The sequence below is a fragment of the Sitophilus oryzae genome, unplaced genomic scaffold (genome assembly GCF_002938485.1).
Source record: "Sitophilus oryzae breed Bouriz unplaced genomic scaffold, Soryzae_2.0 scaffold_170_pilon_pilon, whole genome shotgun sequence".
In the NCBI taxonomy this organism is placed as follows: Eukaryota; Metazoa; Arthropoda; class Insecta; order Coleoptera; family Curculionidae; genus Sitophilus; species Sitophilus oryzae.
In genome coordinates this window covers 1,311,507-1,337,388 of record NW_022146402.1, presented here as the reverse complement: position 1 = coordinate 1,337,388, position 25,882 = coordinate 1,311,507, and the positions used below count along the sequence as shown (strand labels likewise).

General features: G+C 32.5%; 1 protein-coding gene across 1 annotated transcript in view; it reads left to right on the top strand.

Moving 5' to 3' along the window:
• Positions 1-23,185, top strand: part of LOC115881242 (inactive dipeptidyl peptidase 10) — a 59,478-nt gene extending 36,293 nt beyond the window's left edge. The window contains exons 5-11 of the mRNA XM_030898660.1: positions 984-1,362; positions 8,439-8,666; positions 10,519-10,745; positions 17,706-18,176; positions 20,118-20,473; positions 21,470-21,675; positions 22,743-23,185. Coding sequence (XP_030754520.1) covers positions 984-1,362; positions 8,439-8,666; positions 10,519-10,745; positions 17,706-18,176; positions 20,118-20,473; positions 21,470-21,675; positions 22,743-22,877 — 2,002 coding nt within the window. The 3' untranslated portion in view covers positions 22,878-23,185. The remainder of the gene's footprint in view (positions 1-983; positions 1,363-8,438; positions 8,667-10,518; positions 10,746-17,705; positions 18,177-20,117; positions 20,474-21,469; positions 21,676-22,742) is intronic.
• Positions 23,186-25,882: the final 2,697 nt, after the last annotated feature.

Here is a 25,882-nt window from a genome sequence, read left to right as displayed (position 1 = left end):
ATTTTGAGGGTAAAAGTTACTATAAATGAGACGAATTTTAAAGCTAAAAAAGTGTTGACAGGGACGTGCATATGGGGTATCACTGGAATATTAAAAAAAAATGTACGCCTCTGACTTTTTTCTCTTGTTAACGAAATAGTGTAAGCAGTTTAATGCCGATTAAAAGGTGTCTCTTAATATTTTGTCGATTTCTGCCTCCTGGATGAGATAAACGCAATTTTATTAATTTGCCTTGATCCAAGTCTAATAGCAACCTTAAAAAAATAATATCTTTAACTTGTAAAAGTTATAAATAAGTACTCATTGATTCCTCATCAAAGAATATTAAAAAAAGTTCCTACATGGGTATGGAAAGGCATAGTTTTAGAGTTACACGATATTAAAACTTTTTAAAATTAGTTTTTTTGTAATTCTCTTAAATACCATTATTTTTATTTGAAATTGCTGTAGGTTGGACTAATAGTAATAATATTTAATAATAAATTAGATAAAATATATAATTTATTCATTTTATTTTTAATTTAATTTTATTGTGATTAATAAAATTGCGTTTATCTCATCAAGGAGGCCGAATTCCACAAAATATCAAGAGATAACTTTGAATTGGCATTAAACGGCCTATACAATTTTGATATCAAAAGAAAAAAGTCAATGGCGCACATGTTTTTTTTTTAATATTTTACTGACAACCCATACGCACGTCCCTGATGAATTTTTCGACACTTTTTTAGCATTAATACATGTAGCACTTACCGTAACTTTTACCCTCAATATTCCATTCGAATCACTAAAAGTACTTGAAAGAAAATTATAATAAATCGAAAAATTATTAAGACTTTAACACCCTGTAGCTACGAAACAAAGCAGAATCGGACCTATGTTGATACGAAAAATAAATCTTATTTTTACGTGAAGAATCTCCCCACAAGAGATGGCACATGTTTTTTGAAACACCCTGTATAATTTATCATTTTTATTTTTAGAATTAGGAAGCCTCTAAGTCCAAAGGAACTGGACGAGACGGCCCCGTATTTACAGTACGCCGTGTGGTCATCAGACGGCGCTGCTTTGGCTTTCGTTCACAACAACGACATCTACTACAAGCCTAAGGTGGAGAAGGATCTGGTGTGCCGTATAACGAATAACGGGGCCTCAAACACTATGTTCAACGGAGTACCTGACTGGCTGTACGAAAACGAAATTCTGAAAACGGATCACACCGTCTGGTTCTCGGCCGACAACAGTTACCTGTTGTATTTGAGATTTAACGATACGGACGTAGGGGAATACAAGTATCCTTGGTATAACAGCAGAAGTTCGGAGGCTATATATCCTCAGATAAGAAGTTTTCGATATCCACGGGTAAGAATACGTAAATCAGTAAAAGTTTAAAAATAGGTAGGAGGTCTCCCCCAAAAAACGGAGGGTGATGTGGGGAAAATTAATCAGATAATAGATTCATCAAAATTTAAAGAAAGCCATTTGTATACTCAGAGGCAAAAAAAAATATATTTTAATATAAAGTTAGTTCTAATCAGTGTCCATATAACAATAGGACAATAGTCACCAAAACCACCTGGTAACATTAAAAAATAACATCATAAATAAATAAATAAATATACTTTATTGACTACTTTTTGTACATTACATTACAATTGTAGCAAGTCAAGCGGAAATTACATTAGAGTAAAGAAAAACACTAAGAAACAAATAGAACAAACATAACCAGATTAAAATGTATAAACATACGAATATTTTAAATACAAACAATCACAACTATTTACTTGATGAGGAAATGTTGTTAGTGGATTTTACAGTCTCAAAATATTCATCCATACTATAAAGCGCATGCTCTGAGAGAAACTTTTTAATAACAATTTTAAATTTTTTATTGTTTAGATTTTTTACTGGAGGTGGTAGATGTTGTAAAGTTTTACATTCAGAGAGTTCTTATCTGATTTACACAATCGAAATTTATTAGATCTTATTGAACTTGCTAATCTTGTGCCATAGTTATGAATGTCCGAGTTATGGGTAAAAGAAGATTCATTTTTATGTATCTCCAACAGTTGCTGAAGAATATATAAAGACATTAATGTATGTATTTTCAAATTTACGAAAAGTGGTTTACAATGGTCACGAAAACCAGCACCACATAATACGCGGATAGCTGTCTTCTGCATCCTAAAGATCCTCACCGACGCAGACGAGCCACCCCACAAAATTATACCGTAAGAAGTATGTGTATGAAGCAACGAATAATACACATTTATATGTGTTTGATGGTTAAGTGTTCGTTTCATTTTTCTCAGTACAAATAAAGCTGTTGATAGTTTCTTACATACCGTTTCAACATGAAAAGTCCAAGTGAGTGCACTATCGAGTGTGAGTCCCAACAATTTAACCTTTTGTACTACATTGCTACTAGTCGTTGAAAATAATATTTCTTGAGTTTTATCTTTAACTGTAAATAATTTTGAGTAAACTAGAGGGATGCTTTGTTTATCATGTTGCTACTATGCTGTTGCAAATCCTGAATACTGCTGCCAGAGCACAATAAAGAGGTATCATCCGCATAGCATACGGAAATAGAACACATCCATACGGAGATAGAAAAGAGAATAGGTCATTCATATATATAATAAAAAGCACTGGACCAAGGATGGACTCTGAGGGACACCGCTCTCAATCGGACTAACTTCTGACAATGTACCGTCTAAAGAAACGCATTGATTTCTGTGTGAAAGATAAGAATCTAAAAGGCGCAGAGGTTTCCCCCTAATACCGTAGCGCTCTAGCTTTTTTATCATAAGCTCATGGGAAATGCAATTAAAAGCCTTGCTAAGACCATATCGACATGTTCACCCCCTTCAAATCCATCAAGCACTTGTTGCACTATTTTCGTAACTGCCTGGACAGTTGACATTCCTTTTCTGAAGCCATACTGTGCTATATTTAACAATTTATTAGATTCAAAGTCGTCACTTACGCAAGATATAATAATAATTTCAAAGACTTTACCAACCACAGGTGCGATTGAGATTGGTCTATAATTATCGAAGCAATCCACATCGCCCTTCTTAAAAATTGGCACTACTAACAACTACAAAACACCCTCGTCCAGCCAGACATTGAAAAGATAGGTTAACGGCTGAGCCAAACTTCCCGACAGTGATTTTATTATAAAACTGTTTATATCATAATTGTCAAAAGATGTAGAATTCTTGAGGCTATATATTGCGTTTAAAACTTCTTGTTCTACAACAGGTAGAAAAACAAAGGATTTACAACTTAGTAAGATTTTTCCAATAAGTTGTTCTTGCAGTCTATTGTCAACCGATATTTTATTAATTATCTCAGACGCTATATACTGTTGTAAAATATTTATTAAAATCTGTGGCCTGTAAAATGGAATTATTTTTTAAAAATTTATTTTGATTTCTTTCATGATTGATAATATTCCAAATATTTTTAGCTATATTCGTTGAACTGTCAATATAATTACTATATGCGTTTCTTTTACTATCTTTTATACAAGTTTTGTAGTCTTTTTTAAGAGTTTTGTTTTTGTTTCTTTTTTAAATGTTTTTTTTTATTCTTTTCTTTGACCTCTCAATATATATTTTATTTAATTTTTTCTTGGCTTTAGGTCAGGTAAAAATGAGAAAAACGGTTTTTTTATATTAAATATTTCATTGACGTTTCGACCTGGTAGGGTCTTTATCAAAATTTATTACTTGAACGTAGATTGTTTACTTATTACAATTTTATCATTTTCCATTCTGAAATCTTAGCGAAGAAAATAATCTAATATCCAAACATTGGTTTCCACACACATAACATAAACATATCAATAAAGTCGTCACAATTGTAAAGAGACATACACATTTAATGGATTTTACAACACTGGAGTGAACAAATCTCATTTTTAAGAGAAAAAATTAAATATATATATATATATATATATATATATATATATATATATATATATATATATATATATATATATATATATATATATATATATATATATATATATATATATAAATATATTCATATTTTTAGTATAAAGCTGGACATATATATATATATCCCTCGAACCATAGAAAACATCCCAACTTATATATACTAAACAAGCGATTTCAGGTTTTTTAGTAAAAAGCTGGACAGGAATTCTACATCCCTCGAACCACAGAAAACATCCCAATTTAAGTTTAAAAAATCTGTGTTAATTTTTTGACAAGATGTATATGTTACTCTACGAGTCGAGTCTTAATGCTAAAAGGTAATTTTTCAGCCGGTTTTACATGTATTTTAATATATTGACCATAATGATCTGAGAGACCCGGATCGTCTACATCTGATTGGAAATCTAGTTCATTTATATTTGTTATAATATTGTCTATACAACTAGAAGAGGTACCAGCTACTCGCGTAGTAGTTTTTATAAAGTAATGATATAGTCTGTCCAACGACAAAATCCTTGACAGTCATAAATGTGACTGTCATTTTAATTTCAAAGTAGTTTATTTTATTTTACAAAGAAATAAGTTGGTACAATTGGAACACCTAATTGATATATTTAAAATTTGAGTGACAAGTGATTACTTCCAAATGTTGTGAAAAAAATGTATAAAACTGAAAAATCTAATCGAGTTATTTTATTAAAAAAAATTACGGTATGTGTTAATACAAAACAAGCAAGGGTGTATTTTAAACAAAACACCACATGCCAAAAAAATATATAAAAAATATTTCTTACTTTCAAGCTCAAGCAACTTCCTGCATTTATTATTACATTTATCAATTATTTACCTATCGTGTGTGATGTTATTTCACAGATACTCCAGTTTTTGGTACCTATACGAGATGGTATACAAACTTTATTTGTGGCTAATACAATATGAATACATCCCTCTGACACTCTCTAGGCACCGAATATTAACTGATCTAGGTAAACACTTAATTTTCCCTCCACTTAATTTAAAAAAAAAACAGGAAACACAAGTCAACAACACAGTCAAACAACACAGTCCAAAATACAAAATATTTATCATTTCTATTTGACATAGTTTGACACAAAATTATAACCTATAATTTGGCAAGAGTTTGACAACTCTCAAAAATCTTAAGTCGAGTTCATACGTTTCGGCGTCCGTTTGTCATTCATCGTTCCGTTAAATCCTGAAATATGATCTGTCATTTTTGAAATAAACCAATAAAACTAGTTAAATACGTAACAGTGAAATAAATGGATTGGTATGGACGTCATCTGTCGAAATCTTAACTGAGAAAAAAATAGAGTATAGTTAAAAAAAATGCAAATTGTTGCTGGCAAATTTATTTCGCACCTAAAAATTAACCAAGGCATGTGTTGACATGAGTCAAAAAATAAAATGCTCAGGAGACATGGTTCTGATTGAAAAATAATGTTTGTTAACTTGCTCAAGAAATTATTGTACAGGTTGTTTTAAATTTAAGGTAAAAACAACCCTTCAGTTAACCTTGCATAATAAGCTAAATACTAAAATTTATAAAAAACTGAGTTTATGAATTGAAGTTGATAGAGTTATACAGGGTGTCCCAGAAATACGTGCAACACGCCTATGAGGTTTTTTTCGCGAAAAAAAAATTTGAAAATTCTAATTTTTTTTGATTTTTTTTAGTTTTAAAACATAATTCCTTGATAATATGGCAACATAGGCATTAGATTAAATATACAAGAAAGAAAATCCAAAAAAGATCCAGTAGTTCTCAAAATTTTAGCAAAAAATCATTTTTTTGGAAATTTTCAAAGTAAAGTAACTCCGTTATTTTGGATTTATTTAAAAAACGATAAAGAGAAAGTATGTTTCTTTTATCGGGATCTATCACCCCTTAAAATACTTGCACATATTTCTGGGACACACTGTATACAGTTTGCTAGAAAATTCATGAAAATACGGCTAAAAGTAAAAAAATATAACACCTTTAACTTGACGGAAAAATTCTCCGTTGCGTTTTTTTTGTACATCTGAGTGTATAAACTTTCATTTTAGGTATTGTATTTTTTTGTAATTTACCTAAGTAAACATGAGTAGTGAGAAGAGGTAAGATTGATGAAGTAAGATAGGGGATGTAAAAATAAGCATTAATCTTTCTTCATTATTGAGTTTGTAAACGCGTTGTTGTTCCGCCTGTATGATTGATGAACTGAACTTAAGGAGTGTACTTTAACTTCGATCCTGCCGCATTCTGGCTTGAAATTTTTAATGACGTAGAAATTATTTTACAAAACGCACTGACATTTTTTTTCTATTCCAAATTCTATAGGTATATCACAAATTCAAAATAACTAAATTACACTGGTTGCATGAAAATCGGCACTGTATACGTGACCATCTTAAGCGGGATTTAGTAATCATGACTTCAGTGCTCTCGCAGCTAGCTTTTCCATGGACCGATACGTTTCGAGACATGGTGGTACCATTTGATTCTTAACAGTTGTCTAAGGTGTCTCTGTTGCAACTTGTTTATTGCGTTAGTGTCCCAGCTGTACGGCACTCAGGTTTCGCTTTCATATTGCTCGGTAGGCACACTGCAAGTTTCGTTTTTGTGCTCAAGTTATGATTGTAGAAACCCCCGTATTTTAATTTCCAGCATTCTCTTTAGGAGCTGCTAATTCTGTAGTGAATTTCACAGCCGATATTGACCTTTTTCCAAATCAAACTGCCGCATGCCGAGGTAATTAAATTCCGCTACACATTCCAATAGTTCTTCTCCGATTTGTAATAGCATTGTTATGATTTTCCGGTGCGCATGATTTTAGTTTTATCGATGTTCAGCTTAAGGCCCAAAGTACAAATAAACATTTTTTTTAATTGCTGTAACGTTTTTGCTACTAGAGCGTAGTCATCAGCTTATTGAAGTTCTGTGATGAATTTTGTACATGCTTTTACCCTGAGTGTTTTTATGTTGAACAGACCGCCGCCGCCGGCGCCGCGTCGTCGCACAGTGGGGTATTTGACACTGATAGTTGATCGAAATTTTTTTATGTAGACCTTATATAAATTATTGCTATTTTCAATTAAAGAGAAAATAATATGAACAAAATAAAGGATAATTCGTCGATTCTAAAAAAAGAAAGAAAAATCACTGTTCCAGTGTTTCCACGGTCAGTGCCAGTAGTAATATCGCAACTACTACTAATAATGCTACGACTGATCCGCGAGCAATGCCCATACCACTAAAGTCGCTACTAATGCCAAATTGTGCTATACTGCTAATGACACTAATGCGATCGCTTTGTACACAACAATGCCATCGCGGTTTACACCTCGCATTAGTATATCACTGATTGGCAAATTAGAGGAAACCAAGAATGTTTTTCTCATTTTATCAGCAAAGTCGCAAAAAGTCGCAGTATTTTATTTTACTGTATGAAAGCCCAATGTTTATTAAGTAAAACGTATATAGACAATATGCTGAATTCTTTGAAATGCGCAACTAAATGTCTAAGTATAATAAAAATGTCACAAATTTAATCAAATTTTCTGAACGCCTAACTTTTAGTTGCAAAAAAAATCGTTAGTATAGAGAATATCAAAATAAATAATACGTTTTTGTAGAACACATACCTGCAGCTTGCTGAGCCATTTTCAATCAAAACAATAATATCAACGTAAAAAGAGCACAAGAACAACAACAATTTATAATTTTAAACATAAAATTTAGCCATTTACCTCTTATCTGTGAGAAGTAACAACTTTTACGTTTCGTTGAAACAAATAAATGCAACTAAACACACCCATAGCAACGCCATTCATGGCAGAGATGATTTAACTTATCATTTATCTTTTTTGGGGAAATCTTAAACACATTTGCTTTTTCGAATTTCGATCACCTTTTTCATGCTAATACCCCACCGTGCGTCGTATCTGTATATAATGCCCATTCCTCTTTCCTGCAATTTGCTGTCCACTATAATGAAGAGCGTTGCCATGAATATGTTGAATACGAAAGGCGCTTAGACACATCCTTGCCTAACTCCTGCATTTGTTAGGAAGGGATCCCTCAGTGATTCATGAGATGACACTCTTGACTTGTTATGGAAGCTGTTACACACAGCAAGATAATATTTGTAGGGTACTCCGAACTTTCTCATAATTGCCCAAAGTGCATCTCTGTTTACAAATTCGAAGTTTTTTGTTAGGTCGATGAATGCAACATAAAGTTTACACTGCTGCTCTTTTACTTTTTCCTGTAGTTGGCGAACGGAAAATATGGAATCAGCGGTATCGCAAATGACGTGACAGCCAACAAGTTCAATAAATTGAAAAAATAAAATAAAATAAAAAGAAAGATCATGTACAAAAAAATCAGCAACATAGCTATAAAGAGAGCGACATCAAATTTTACATACATACTGCTTTATTAAAAATTTTCAATTTCTTTTGTAGGTGGAAACCCCTAATCCCAATGTAACTGCGTGGATAGTGAATCTGACGATGCCAAAATACCTCTTCCCTTTCGAACTGAAGCCAACAAATAGCGTAGAATCCGGTAGTTATGTCACCAGTGCCAAATTTCACGGGGAGAATAGCGTCGACCTCGTTTGGTTGAACCGGAAGCAGAACAAGTTTGTTCTTATAACGTGCCGCAACCAAATCAATTATATCTGTGAAGACGTAAGTATTTGCGTATTCTTTACTTAAACAGCACCTCTCATAATAAATGTACGTTTATATTATAATTCTTACGGAATCCGTACTGGGAGAATTATCAGCTCAGGGACTTGGAACACCCTTAAAAAGGAAATACCACTCCTCCAACACCCAGTGGACAGCATGCCAAGAATGTACTACAACTTTGAGAAAGACCTTAATGTAGTATTGATCAATAAAAAGAATTGGAAGAGAGAAACGTTTGCTCAGTATCGTTATTGGTATACTGATGCTGCCAAAACCAATACAGTAACAGCGATTGGAGTGTTTGGGCAGAGAATTAAATACTTCGAAGCAATGTGCACTTACCCTAGCATCCTACAGTCAGAAATCTACGCTATCGAAAGATGCGTACAATTTATCTTAGATAGGGACTATCGGAAACAAAAAATAGCCATCTTATTTGATAGTCAAGCAGAGTTAAAAGCGATCAAGTCAATATCAATCAATTCAAAGTTGATCAAAGCATGCATAGAGAAGCTGAACAAATTAGGCAAAGAAAACCATACACGCAAGGGATTTTTAACAGATTTGTTCTGCCGCAGTCTTTACCTCTCATTAATATCTGTGCATTAGTGGCCTATCGTGGAGAAATATTGGATATATGGCAGTCCCGATTATTATGAAGTCTAACCTGATGAACGATCAGATATGCGCGTTTGTGAATACCAAAATATCTAGGCTAGGATACCAAAATATCTGGAACAACCGGGTCGGCGGATACGGAATGTCATATCTGGACTGCGGGACCGATCGCTTAAAAGTCCCTTGCGTGTATGGAGGGCTATTTTACATGTACCTTTACCTACTTTTAATGATGCTTATTATAAACATTTTGGCGTCTTTAAATTTATTAGGTTTTATTCCATCTTACATCTCCATACGGCTGAATATCATGGTTACCTACGGGTTAAATCTGAATATATATTTCTCTGTGGGCTAGAAACTATTTTTTTTATCGATTCGCCGAATTTCAACTAAAGTTATTGGTTTAAATGTTAAACCACTAAAATCAGAATCAAAAGAAATAACTATTTAACATACCGAAATACAACTATATTATGTATATTTTAACTCTTTTTTATATAGACATTGAGGCCGGACTTTGTTTAGTTAGAATGTGGCTTCTTAATATAACTAATAAAAATATATGAGTATATGGAAAAACAAAGATTAAATTTGTTTATTTATTGCGGCTAGGATACCCAATTTCTTTTACAACTAATCATACCACCCTTAACGCAAACAAAATATTTTTCTTCACAATTCGTTAGCCTCTGATAGCCTTTTTGTAATTTCATAGGGTGAGTCTTAAATAACTACAAATATTTTTAGGGGCAGTAATACATCAATGAGGTTTTTTCCAGAGAAAAAATGTTGAAAATTTAGAGTTTTTTTACTTTTTTAGATTTTTTTGTAGTTTTTAGTTAGCAAAACATAATTTCTTCATAATATGACAACATAGGTAGTAGATTAAATTTACAACAAAGAAAACCCAGAAAAGATTCAATGGTTCTCAAAATTTAGACAAAAAATATATTTTTTTAATGGTTAAAGAAAAATAACTCGGTTATTTTGGACTTATTTGAACAACGGTAAAGAGAAAATATGTATCTTTTATCGAGATCTACCAGCCCTGAAAATATTTGCACTGATTTAAGACTCACCCTGTATAGCTTTCGACATTTTATTATGTTCTCGTTTCCATATTACTCCCATTTTACTAATCGAACAAAACCTGAAATAACTGTTAAACCTCTTTAAAGAAATGTTAATAAAGCTATTTGTTATTAAACCTGTTACTTTTATCTTATAGTTCCATGTGGAAAAAGAACACGACGATATTGGATGGACTGAGGCGATCTTTCACCCAGTGTTTAGTGAGAACGGCACTAAGGCCCTTGTAAAACTTCCAGTGAAGGACGGCATTAACGGGCACTACTTGCACGTGTGCATTGTGGAGAACGGAAAAGTGGTGCCGTTGTCACATGGTCCGTTTGAAGTTATACGAATTTTAGCTTGGGACGAAGAAAATTTTTATATGTAAGTTCTAATATTATAAAATTAAAAGTTAAGGGTTCAATTCTAAGTAACAGTTGATGGTTAGATCCATCGTCCTTTGATATATTACAACAGCTCTGTCTTTTAATTTCCAGAATGCTCTTGAGGCGCTGCTAATTCTGTGCTAAATTTTAAAAGTCGATATTGACCTTTTCTGAAATCAAACTGCCGAGGTAATTGAATTCCACTACATATTCCAATAGTTCTTCTCCGATTTTTATAGCATTGTTGTGATTTTCTGGTGAAGTGCACATGATTTTAGTTTTATCGATGTTTAGCCTAAGGCCCAAAGCCTCGTATGCCCAGCTATATGTGTTCAGCATTTCTTGTAATTGACTAATATATTAATACTATTGTAAGCTAGTGAGATGAAAAAAAAAGAAATAATATCGAGAAAAGATGAAAAATGAATGATTATAAAATGGCTTTTAAATTTCTTACTTTGTTAGTCATTCGACAGGGTGTTTCAAACTTTCGAAAAAATAACATTTTCTTTTCTCGCGTATAATACATGATGTGGACTTAAGCCAAATAATTTAGTTAAAAATTGCTTTAAAGAATCATCAAATTCAGACCACTAGAACGAACTATATTGAACTTTAAGAAAAAAATAAACGAAGAATTATTTTTATTAAATAATAAAATATATTAAAGTATATTCAATATAAAATTCTTATGTGGCAAATCTCGTTCAATATTAGAATCTCATTATTCAAAACCTACATCACTATTATTCAAAGGCTTCAGTTTCAATATTCTTAACCCTTTTTGATATATTTTCCGTTGAAAAGACGTGCTTCGAAAAGTGTATATTTTTCGATGAAAGAAACTTCCATTGTTTTCAATAATTCTTGTTCCCATTCGCACCCTGAACACGTTCCTACCAAGTAAATATATTATTTGTAAATCCTCACTCGGTTCGCGTGGAAAATAAAAAATACGCCATAACGATATTACCAAATCACTTGCTTATACAAAATTCAGTCGGTGTATAACAAGTTTGCCACGTCTGAAAACGTGAGAAGATCAATTCGTTACAAGTATTCGGGAAAGGAAAATTTACCGGAAGCGCATAAAAAAATAATGAAGCTTGTTAGATAAAAAATTCGGCAAGTCTGCGGCGAATATAAACGTTTGTCTTATATCTGCAGCTCGCGAAAAAGAATTATTTATTTTCTATTATGTGTAGTATACAGGGTGGTCTGAACTGTATTCCGGAAACTTCGGCAGCATATGCTGCAGATAAGAATAAGTAAGGAAGTTGTTAAAATCACTTGTCACTCAAATTTTAAATATAATAATTTTCTGCCCTGCGTTCCAATTGTACCAACTTATTTCTTTGTAAAATAAAATAAACTACTTTGAAATTAGAGTGACAGACATATCTATCACTGTCAAGGATTTTGTCATTAGACAGACAGGTTTAGAATATGTTACACTTATGATCTAATAAAACATAAATTATAGTAAACAAGTGTCCAATCTATCTCTGACGTGACATTAGTCTATTATATTGACTCAAATTTCTCATGTCAAAAAACTTCCGGACAATAATTTTCATCCAAATATTGATGTTACTTCATAAATTATATATAGAAAAAAATCTCGAAATAAAAATGAAACTTCTATATCCTGTATCTCAGAAACTAAGCATTTTAGAACATACATTTTTACGAACTTGTTTATTTATTTTTATCTGCAGAATATGCTGCCGAAATTTCTGGAATATAGTTCGGACTACGCTGTATAATAATATACAGGGTTGTGCCTCTCATACGCCGCGGAAGCTCCAAGGAGAACGGTAGTTTATATCGAAATGAAATTTTGGCAGCGTATGTAGGTTAACTGAAAGCATTTTATAAAAATATATAGAATTATACAGGGTGTCCCCCAAAAAAGTTACACATCAAAGTTGTGTTTTTTCTAATGGAACACCCTATATATTAATTGATTTTCGCATTCTAGGAAAAAAATAAAGGTGAGTTTTATTAAAGAAGCATATACCAAAAATCTAAGAATTTTGACATATTTCACATTTTGTGAAAATGAAGAGTAAATTTTAAATTTCGATAACAGCTTCCTAAATTTTAGCTCACCTTGTATAGGCTGACATTTAATTGCAGTAACCATTGTATATTAAAATTTGACCTGAAAAGTTACACAGGATGAGACAAAATTAATATGGAACATTAGTCACTTTAAAAGCAAATTACTCCTTTATTTTAAACAGAACACCCAGTATATTTTCCGGTGTTCAATGGGGAATTTATATATCTTCAAAATATTATTAAGGTTGCCTAACCCTCAGATAAAAATGTTCCTAGGTATCTTAATTTTTATGGTTTTGCGTCAGTAGATCTTTATTAATTGAAAAAATCTAGGTGGCTGAGTGATATACCTTTTGTTAATTTAACAAAAATTAAAGATTGTAGAGTAAAATACTCAACGGTAATAAAAAGATACACGTTTAAAACATATTATTTTAATTATTACAGAATTAAAACTAGATATAGTTTATAATTACGTGATAAAAATTAGCTAGATGAAATCAAATGCTCAAAATGCTTCCTTTCCTGTTATCTTCATAAAATGATTGTCTTTTCAAAAGGATCTTTTCATTTTAATAGACATTTATGTGGAGTTCTACCTCGAAAAGCAGCTACAATAATTTCTCTCATGTTATCAACAATAGTTAGTCGAGTTTTGTAAACACTGTCTTTAACATATCCCCATAAAAAAAACCTAGACTAATTAAATTCAGGAGCATTTAAGAATTCTATTAATTATTGGCGAATGCAGTGTGCAACCAAATCAAACTAACAGAATCATATCAATAATTCTCTCTGATGTAGGATAAGTATGTATTTTCTGCAAATTTCTGAGAATTTTTTTGAGCCACAAAATGATAACTAGTTATTAAAGTTGGACTAATTAGTCAGCTATGTTGAAGTAACGTCAGACATATCACAGCCATCTAGATTTTATCAAATAATAAAGATCTACTCAGATCAAATCATGTAAATGAAAATATCTAGGAAAATCTTTGTTTGAGGGGTAGGCAACCCTCAAACAACCCGGTAACCAATATTCTATATTAATTTTGTCTCACCCTGTATAACTTTTTGGACCAAGTTTTAATTTGGTTTAAAGTACAATAGTTAATTTAACTACATATTAGGCTATACCGGGCAAATCCCAATTTAGGTAGCTTTTATTGTATTTTAAAAATTGTTCTTTATTTCTAGAAAATGTTAAATATGTCAAAAACTACATTTTCAAAACTTATATTTTAGTCATATACTTCTTTTATAAAACTCACCTTTATTTTTCTCCCAGAATCCGAAAATCAATTAATATATAGGGTGTTCCATTTCAAGAAACACAACTTTGATATGTCACTTTTTTGGGGGACACCCTGTAGAACTCTCTATATTTTTAAAAAGTGCTCTGAATTAACCTACATATGCTCACAAAATTTCATTTCAATACAAACTGTCGTTCTCATTGGAGCCTCCGCGGCGTCTGAGAGGCGCCACCCTGTATAGACCATTTTTCCTAAAAGATCTTTATGGTCTTTTATTTTGTTCTTGCAAACTAAACCTTAATACTAACATAACATATTAATATTAGACTTTCACCAGTCGATATAATTTTATATTTTTAATTAAAAGTTTGGACAAAGTTTGAAATATCACAACGATTCCAGCTTTTCGAAGTAAAAACTTAATTGAATTTTTATTATTCATACCTCCTATTTTACTATGGGAATGCATTAAAGTTGGTGCTCGTTGCATTTTAACGACAGGCAGAGATCTCCGGGCAACAAAGAATTCTCATTATTATGCTGGTGACGATGAAAATGGTTTTGAGTTTTTAATATCAAACTTTATTACCTGGCCTTATGATATAGAGCATTACTGAGTAATCATAAAAGTTCAGTCAAAACACATAAAAGCCACAACAGATAAATAAAAATACGTTGAAATATATTTTTGAAGGTAGCAGATAATCATAAATTATTGTGCTGTAATGAACCTAGATCGTATACATAGATAAAAGAAAATAATCTACTATTAAGATAGATACGAAACTTAATAGTAAAATTTTGGGTCAAAGCGCCCCTCCGTGTTTTTAGTGGAGACTACGTTTAACCCAGCGCCTTCGCCTTTTCTGCTGTAAATGTTTTTTATGTTTATATTTGAATTCGAAGGATTTATTTTTAAAGTTACACTGATATATTAGTATATCAGAGTAACTTTAATAAAACATAAGAATATATACAGGGTGTTTCAAAACAAATGCGAAAAACTTCAGGGGGTGATTCCTTGTTCAAAATAAAGGGTAGTTTGCTTCAAAAACGTTGGGTCAAAAGTCAACCATTAGGGAGATATTGCGGTACAAAGATGGCGGAAAAATAATGTTTTTATTTTTTATCTTGAAAACGAAAAGAGATAGACTAATAAAATTTTATGGAAGCATTACTGTTATGAAAACACACTTTCTGGTAATTTTTTCACTTCTTTAAAATAAGTAGAAGGGGTTGAAATAAACTAGCCCTATCATTCTTGTTAACGAAATTTAAAGAAAAATCTTATCAAACACATGCAAAAAAATTAATTTGGATAGCTTAGTTTGTTTAGAAATTAAAAAATAAAATGTAAAGCATTACATGTCAGGACAAAAAACATTTTCTGATAAAGAATCTAGTGGGCTGCTGTAATTTTTTTAGGAAAAAATCTAATCGGCCGCTGTTACTTTTTAGGATGTTCCTAATATTATTTTATTTGACATTACTCTACTGCAATACGTTATTATCTAGATGATTATTATTATCGTTATTATCACTAGATTCTTAATCTAAAAATGTTTTTTGTCCTGACATGTAATGCTTTACATTTTATTTTTTAATTTCCAATCGGCGAGTTTTATCAAAAAAACACAAGAGGTAAAAAAGTTTCTAAACAAACTAAACTATCCAAATTAAGGCATTTGCATGTGTTTGATAAGATTTTTCTTTAAATTTCGTTAACAAGAATGATAGGGGTAGTTTATTTCAACCCCTTCCACTCATTTTAAAAAAGTAAAAAAATTACCTGAAAGTGTGTTTTCATAACAGTAATGCTTCCATAAAATTTCATTAGTCTATCTCTTTTCGTTTTCAAGATAAAAAATAAAAACATTATTTTTCCGCCATCTTTGTACCGCGATATATCCCTAATGGTTGACTTTTGACCCAACGTTTATAAAGCAAACTACCCTTTATTTTGAACAAGGAATCACCCCCTAAAGTTTTTCGCATTTGTTTTGAAACACCCTGTATATTTTACAATTTATTTTTTTATTTATTTTACAGAGTTTCATGTAAATGATCGTAAGTCGACTGGCTGTCTAATGAATAGACCGAGATTTATAGATTTTAAAGGGAACGAAAAAAAATCAAATAACGAATACATACCATATATTTTTCTTTTATCTAAGATACATGCCTTATCGTATTTTCGAAACACGTACATTTTTGCAGTTTTGTTAGTTTCTTTGCAAGATGCAACACAACAAGAAAACACGATTTTTACAGTTAATAAATAATAAAACTATTTCTGACTATGATATTTAAAATTTAGATAGATAGAAAATTAAAAAACAAACCAGTATTTGCAGACGCAGGCCCAAATTCAATAAAAACCAAAATTTTTCCTGCGAAAATCGGGCTTTTTTTCACAGAAAAGGTATTTTTTGATTTATCAGCAGTCATTGTCAAGTTGACAATATACAGGGTGTTTTCGAAATAGTGTAAAAAAATTACAGTGTGATTCCTCATGTGTTCTTAAAACAATTTTTATATAACCATTGGGTCTAAAGTACTTCCTTTCTGATCTACAGGGTGTAAATCTACAATTTTTTTGCTTAACATAAATGGTACACCACTGCTTTTTTAAAGAAAATATATTTTTTTCTTGACTGGCCATCCTTTTTCAACAAAATTGATCTTTTGAGTTTTTCTTGTTCATCAAACGGTTGCCGAGAAAAAAATAAATATACTTATTAAGAGCCCGCCTTAATTCGTTTTCTAACGATTTTTTTATTTTTTAGATTAATTAGGAAACACCCTGTATGTGCATATCACAGACAACCAAATAAACTAGTAACCTCTAAAAATTATTTTTCCTACCACTAGTGACATACTGTGTTTTTAGTGTGTACTAAATTATTTTATCAAAATTTCACCATATAAGTTTCCAGGCAATGATCATATATACTTACGTGGATAAGTAAATCACTATGGAAACTGTCGCAAACATATCAACAACTTCCATTTATCTTATTTTTTTTTGTTGCACACGCGGTGCTTCTACTCTATCTATCCTTGTCAAGGACCCATGGTCCGCGCGCCAAATTTGAACATTAATTTTAAAAACTTAATTTGTAAAATGCTTATATTTGAACAATAAATTGAATGTTTACTGGCACAAAAATTAAATTATATTAAAAAATACATTTAACCGTCCACGAATATCAATATTCTTAGGAAATCTAACCAGAAAGTATGCATGTGGCTTAATATAAATAAAAGAACAAGTGAATACTTCAGTATGAAAAGATTATTCGGGAACCTTTACATTAGAACTTCCACACACCAAACACTTTCTAGCCATTTTTACGAGTATTTAGAAAGTCCAACGAAAAAAAAATAGAAATATTGCACACTTGCATCCTTGGCTATATATAAGCTGTCGATAAAAGAGTAATTAATACAATTTTTAAAATAAAAAAATGCAAAAAACAAGCGTCGTTACACAATGGAAATAATATGACAATAAAGTTATTTGTTGTCAAATTATACATTGTTTCCATAACATACGTCTGAAACCACTAATTTATTCCACTAATTTCGAGGTTCTTAATGAAGCTCTACACTATTAAAATTCATGTTTTTTTTTACAGATACGCTTTAGGCACAAGCCCGAACAACCCAGGTCATCGCCATCTCCTCCGAATCAACAGCAAAATCAACTCGAAAGAAGAACAAGCATGTCTCACTTGTTTCAACGAAACCGAACAGAACACCACAGAGTCAAACCCTTTCAATGAAACAATTCTCAACCAGAACATGTGGCTCAACTACCAGTGCGACTACAATAACGTCATATTAAGTAAAGGCGCCAGTTACTTCATTCAAGAATGTCTGGGACCGGATATACCTATAGTTGTGTTGGCCAGGACGCTTCCTAACATAAGACTGGCCGTTTTGGACACGAGTAACAAGTTGAGGAAGAGGGTGAATAGGTTTTCGTCACCTCAAGAGAAGTCAATTTCGGTGGAGATTGAGTTCGGATATAAGGCGCAAGTGAGACTATATTTGCCAGCTATATTGAGGGAGTACGAGGATACTACCTTTCCTTTAGTCTTGCTAGTGTAAGTTTCGTTAAAGTATTTGTTTAAATTTATATTGAAATTGTACTTAAGCATCATTATCATCATTTTCAGATTATTCAACCATTTCCAATTATGGTGTAGCCTCCCTCAAATATTTAATTCTCTTTGTAATTGTGATTGGGTCCATGGTTGTCTATGGTTCGTCCTTCTTACCAGGTGTTCTGCCCATTGCAACTTCAAAGATTTGATTCCGTGGATGACATCTATTACCTGTGTCTTTTGTCGTATGCACTCTATTCTTTTACGGTCTCTCTTGGTTATTCCCAGCACATCTCGTTCCATTGAGAGTTGTGCGACCTGCCGTTTCCTTATAATGTCCGTTTTAAGTGTCCAGGCTTCGCATGCATAGGTTATGATTGGTATAGTAAACGCCACGAAAGTTTGGGAGTGATTCATCGCTTGATGAAGTTAGAATCGACACGCGCGCTATCATTTTTACATTAAAAACGTAAATTTTTACCGCAGACGTAGGTTTTTAAAAGCCCGGTCTGATCATCTGCCTGCGCTCCTCCTACAATTGACAAAGATGATACTATACAGTGTTTCTTTGATTGATTCGTTTTTGTGCGTTAGTCCATTGGTGTGCTTGCAGTGCGAACAATGGGGCATTCCAGTTTACATTTATAACCAAATATATGTTTTGACCTTTGAATAAGAAGACTAAGGAAGGAGCATATCAAAAATCTTAGGTCCACCGCGATGGGCCTCAAATATGGCCGACTTAAATTCCGGTTTATCAGTGCCGTTCTAATTTTATTTAAAAAATGTAAAACTATGATGTAGGGTAGACGTGGGGTAGACTCAATAATATGTTGTTTTATTTTACGTTGTGAATAAATGTTGGTAGTTATTAAAATTGTTACAAAAATATATAATTCTAATAAAAATAGATAAGTTATAATAATTATTATTAACACAAAAATCCGATACGCTACTGAAGCTGGTAAATCAAATTGACGTATCTAAATTCTTTGACATCTAATCTTTGACAAGTAGTAAATAAAAGCAAAAATGCAAGAAAAAATATATAATAAGTTAATTTAAGTGAATTTCATAAATGATCGGTTTACTACACGTATGTATATTATATAGTCACTTACTAGCGAAATGTTCCATTATTTCACTCGATTTTCGCCGAGATCTATCGCATGCTACACAAATAACTATTTTACAGTCTTTTTCGATAAATCGCAATAGTGTCACTGTTAATTTAAGTTCTGACACAATTTCCATCTAGATTTACTACCTTTATACAACTATCAGTAGTAGAATAAATAATAAATAACATAAAATAAGCTCCGTAAAGACTGACAAATCCACAAAATTTCAAATCAAATTCAAATGTGTCAAATGAATTGTCAAACAAAACTGTCAAGGATCCCCACCCTAGAGTCCTTTTTCCGCCCACCATGCATGAATACATGGATATCATTATGCTCCTTCCTTAGTCTTCTTATTCAAAGGTTTTGACAAGACTTTGACAGTTAAAACAACAAATTACAACAGATTATATATTGATTATTATATGATTTGAAACACCATGACACTGGAATTAAGTTTTATGTGACCTTGAACAGATTAGTTCACATGGTAGCGACCGATGAATCACTCCCAAACATTCGTGGCGTTTACTATAGTACATTTTGGTCGAATGTTTTTTTCTTTAAGTGGCCACTCTAGATTTGAATATGATTGAGTTTCTTCCATATGTACTCCATGCTTGATCAGTGTCCGGTATATAGGGTGTTCTACGCTGATCTCAACGAGATCTATCGATTAAAATTACCCTTCCTCTATTTCCATACTGAAGCATTTAATTTTCCAGTTTTTTGGATATCACGAAAACGAACTTTGCTCCTGCGCCCTGTTTTTAATTCTTCAAATTTGATACTTTATTTTTCAAATCATCAATTTTTTCAGAGACGCATCACCATCCTCGCAGACGGTTTCCTCCAAATGGGAAGTATCGTGGCCCTGGTACTTGACCAGTACCAGAAACTACATAGTGGCCAAAATCGACGCCAGGGGGTCCGGTTTCCAGGGAGTCAAAATGCGTCGAGAAATCCAGAGGAGGATAGGACTGATCGAAATACAAGATCAACTGGCTGTGCTTACTTATCTACGCGATACGTTCAAATTCATCGACAGGGAGAAGATATGTACGGTAGGGAGGGGGTATGGTGGTTACGTGGCAGCCATGATGCTCCTGCAAGATTTCCATCAAGTGATTAACTGTTCCGTTAGCATATCGCCTATCACTAATTGGAGGTATTATAGTAAGTATTAAATGCAGGGTGTTTTGCAAAATTGGCTCACCCCTATAACTCTTAATTTTTTCAGATAAACAAACGAGATTCGGTATCTTAGTATATGACATAAGTTGTGAATGTTAGAAGATTACAATTAGCTTCTATCACTTGTTCACTTATCCTGTTTTACCGGAAATGACTACAACTTTTTATTTTTAAATGGTGACTTAAATTTTAATCTAGAGTGCAATGATGATGTTAAAACCATTAATTTTTAATCAAGGAGTCTTGAAAAAATAGATTTGATCGTATAATGTTTTTCGTGTCTTTTCCTGGTCGGTTAGAAGATGTCTAAATCGTACTTGGCATATTTGGAAACGGCATTTTTTGCGAATAATTGGGTACCACGCACTTAGTATTTCGAGTCAAATTGTCGTTATGAACCGCATGTTACAATTTCAAATAAACCATATGCGAAAATGTCAAAAGTAGACATATGCTATGTCATTCTATTCATTGTCATTTTCTATCGAATAAAGTAAAAAATACCAAAAGTTGTAGTCACTTCAGGTGAAACAGGAAATGACCAAAAACAATTGAATACGTTAATCAATCTTAATTTATTTGATATACTAATAATACTAAATACCAAATTTCGTTTTTTTTATCTGAAAAAAATAAAAAAGTTATAGGGGTGAGCCACTTTTGAGAACGCATCCGGTAATATTGTATGCCCCTTTTTATTTTGTCTCTCTGTCTGTCAACTGGTCGTATATATTTATCTCTGTCATATGCATTAACGTACTTATGAAGTACGTTTAAAGTTAAATGTTTTCTTTTTGTATATCTTCTTTTTCTTCTATATTATTCTTATCTGTGTATTCTATGCATACTATATAGTATTACATACCTACTTCACTTTTTTTGGTTATCGTATACATATAGCAGATTTCTTGCTAATACTATAGCAATATTCTCTGCAAATAAAGAAGTATATATTACTATAGGATATTTCTTTTCCAGATTCATTTTTTGCCGAAAAATATTTGGGGCTACCGTCTAAACATCCCTTGGAGTACGAAAATGCAGACTTAACAATGAAGGCAGGCAAAATTAATAACCGCAACTTTTTATTGATATATGGCACAGCAGATACGCGGATCACGTCGCAGCACTCTATCATGCTTTCCAAAGCTTTAATAGAACAGGACGTCTTATTTCAACAATTAGTAAGTTTATATGTTAATAAAGAAACAGGACTACATAATCAATTCCAAAGATTTTTATTACCGTTAGATATGAATCGGCCTCTTTAAATTTACGCTTTTTCCAATGGGATTCTTTGTGGACAACCCCGGCTTCCGACCATTTTCTGTTGTGGTGCTTGGACCACACATGATCTGCAATGCCCGATTTCATAGTTTACCCTATTTGCGTATGTTTTTTATGTTCGTCGAGTCGTACATGTAGAGGACGTTTTGTATTTCCAATATACGACTGACCGCACTCGCAAAGTACCTGGTAGATGCACTGTATCTCTTGTTTTGATGATTCCGATTTTGTTTTTGTTAGAACACTTCTCAGAGTAGCCCTAGATATAAAAAGTTTTAATTTTATATTGCTTGGCTATTCGCCTTATCTTCGCCGATGTTCTTCTCTGATGTCTCTAAGACCTACTCTCAGAGGATCGTCTAGCCCGCCTGGTTGACCCAGGCCGGGTAGACGAAACGATAGCTTGTGTCGCTTATCGGGTCTAGAGGCAGGCTAGAGACCGACCCTCGCTGGAGAAGGTGGTAGCTCGTGTGCCACTTGTGGAGGATGATCCCAAGCAAGTGTCAGCCACCCCTCTTGTAGTTTCCTTTGGATTTGGTCCATTGGAACTTTCATTTGTAATGTTCCCAGTGTCGCTAGGGGTTTTCCTCGCAGCTTCACCGGTGGTGTTTTGAATGCTAGATCTCATAGTGTTCCCACGAGTCGCTAGGGATAGTAGGTCCACTTCTACAGAGCCCCGCATGTAGAAGTAAAGGGTAAATACAATGGGGTGCCCCCTGATGCCCCAAAGTTGAGGCCAGTAATCTCTATCTAGCCACACATCCCTTTGACCTGGTCCCGCCATCGTAGTATTTAGGCTTTTAGTGCGGTTGTCTCCTCTTGGTCCAGACGGTTAAGCCAAGACCCTCATCTCAAAGTCAAAACCAAATCTTTGTATCTCTACTCATAAACCTTTTTAAAAACATGAAAATGGAATAACCTGTGCATAAAAATATACGAAATATTGAGTGATTTGTTGTTTCAGACATACCCGGACGAATCGTATGAATTCAGTCAAAAGGCGCGACTGCACATGTTCAAACAGATCGATCTCTTCTTCAACGACTCCTTCGGACCCGTCATCGATGAATGGATAGACGACACGGGCTTCTTCATTTAATGCAGGCTTTACCGTAACCACGTTATAATTAATTAGTTCGCGAATCTCAACTTTCGAAAACAGTTTTTCTAATTCTATCACATCCTCTAGATAAATTACATTTGATCTGTAACGATACATCGTTTTTTCAGAAATGGAAAGTCTCTATTTAAGTGAATGTGATAACTTGGCAAAGAGAGATTGACTCTTGAGTATAGTTTATTAAGGTGCAGCAAAAAAACAACATATGCTTTCTTTCTTAGTCCAGTAAATGAATTTACAGTTGGGGGTTGGAACCTTTGGTGTTACACAGCAAAATAAAACACTAAATCACCACAATACACCAAAACATTTTACTTTTACACTGGACGCGCGTTTCGCTAACCATGTTAGCATCCATCAGATGATTAAAACTAAACTATAATCTACAATTTGAGCGTTTATATACTCGCTCAGTGGGCACCGAGTGGACGTGGCAAGATCTACCCAACCGAGTCAGAGCCCACCGAGCGTAACAGTTAGATTTCCGCCACTAGAGTTGTCTCTGTTCATACTATCTTTACATTTATTAATTCTGATGCTTTCATATGCATCTAATTGCCTGTAATTTGAGACTTGTTTAATTAATTTTAAATTATTAAGATCTATACAATGTTCTTTATCAACAATATGTTCAGCAACGCAAGATTTATCCGGTCTACCATATCTTATCTGAGCTAAATGTTCTTTAAATCTAGTTAATATTGATCTTCTAGTTTGCCCAACATATTTCTGATTACAATCATTACAAGAAATTTCATAAATACCCGACTTTTCCAATGGAGGTGTTTTATCTTTAGAATTACCTAATAATTGTTGTAATTTATTATTAACACCATAGACAAGTTTATAATTGAAATTCTTAAAAATTGATTTTAAACCACGGGATAACTCTCTATCAAACGGTATTGAAAAATATTTTGTATATCTCCACTTGAAAAGTCGAATTTTCAGAAATCCCAAACTTATACCTACGTTTTCTAATTATTTTATCAACTAATGAATATATCCATTATACTCAGCTACATTCCTAATGTAATCTTTCTATTTCATATCATTCGTTGGTAAGTGGAAAACTAACTAACCTATGAACTAAGAAATTTAAACTAGCCATTTTATGTTCAACACTATGATGTGACTCATTAGGAATATAGCTGTATGCAGTATTTTTTCTATAGATGTCAAATTCCAGGCAATTACTAATATTTCTAATAACTAATACATCTAGAAAAGGTAATCTATCGTTGATCTCAATTTCATAGGTAAATTTAATGAAAGGAAAACTTTCATTAAATTTACTTATGTTAAAAATTTTAATTATATATTTTTTTCTTGCATTTCTGCTTTTATTTACTTCTTGTCAAAGATTTTAGATGTCAAAGAATTTAGATACCTACGTCAATTTGACTTAAGCTTGATTTTCATGCATCCGTTGTCCGACGATACGATGATACGATACTAATTTTATTGGTTGAATTTAAAGAGTTGGATTGGTTAGAAACGGTTAACCAATCGAAGCCTTTAAATACAACCAATGAAATTAATATCGTATCAACGTATCGTCAGACAACGGATGCATGAAAATCAAGCTTTACCCGCTTAAGTAGCGTATCGGATGTTTATATTAATAAATAATTATTATAACTTATCTATTTTTTGTTTAGAATTATATATTTTTATAACAATTTTAATAACTACCAACACTTAAACGTAAAATAAAGCAACAAATTATTGAGTCTACCCCACATCTACTCTACATCATATTTTTTCACGTTTTGAATAAAATTAGAACGGCACAGATAAACCGGAATTTAAGTCGGCCATTTTAGAGTCCCGTCACGGTCGATCTAAGATTTTTGATATGCTCCTTCCTTAATATTTTTATTCAAAGGAATCAATTATAAACTTTACTCAAGTACGCCAGTTTTTATATTTGTCAAGTTATATATCATAATCTTGTACAAGCTGTGGTCAAAATTATGTGTACTTCCGTTATCAATATTATCTTAAGAGGTATTTAGTAATATTGATCAAAGCTCAATGTAGTAGATTAGTTTTTGTCGCTCCAAAACCTTCTATTTGCCAATAAACTCAACCAAAATACGACCAATGCGCTAACTGCATTCAAATAGACGTCTGATTCTTCTCAAATCGTATTGTTAAATAATGCAGAAACAAAATGTTTACAAAATTTAATTTTCATAAAACTTGAATAACGAAACTAAAAGAATGAAAATAATTACACAACATATTAAAAAAAATATCTCACAATTTTTCTTCCTTATACGTATAACTGATATGATTTTAATCATATTATTTTAAACATTGTGCCAAAATAACTTATTAAATAAACTACATTTTCTAATTTTCTTTTCGTATTAATAAAGAAGTTTTAAGACGTGAAAAGTCAAAATTTATTAATGCTGTATTTTTTACAAACTATATATTGAAATCTGCTGGGTCTATTTCTTGAAATAATCAACTAGTAGTGGTAGAGTGGTCGCAAACAAAAAAATAGCCAAGAGCAGTGATGGGTGGTTGGTAATATACCCAAAATTCGGGTATAAACCCAGACGGTCTAGGGTACATAGCCGCTGAAGAATATTGTAGATACACACATGGCCAAAATTATTGCCATATAACGTTACTTTTATTTTATTTTGGACCTGATAAGATTATTTTTATATTTTTGAACATAATGGCTTACTATACGACTAACTAATATAAAATTAATAATCAAGTGCAACTAGGCTGTTATTATAATTTTATTTCATAATGAGTGAAAATCAACACAAACAAATTTCATTTTAAACAGAAAATATTGAAAACAATTTTAATTATTTCTCACAATTAATAGTCTGTATTGCCTCCTCGAGCCTCAATGCAAGCTGTGATACGACGTGGCATGCTCTCAATTAAGTTGTCCAGAAGATGTTGAGGAATGGCTTCCCATGTTTCGCGCGCAGCAATTTTCAATTCATTTAAGG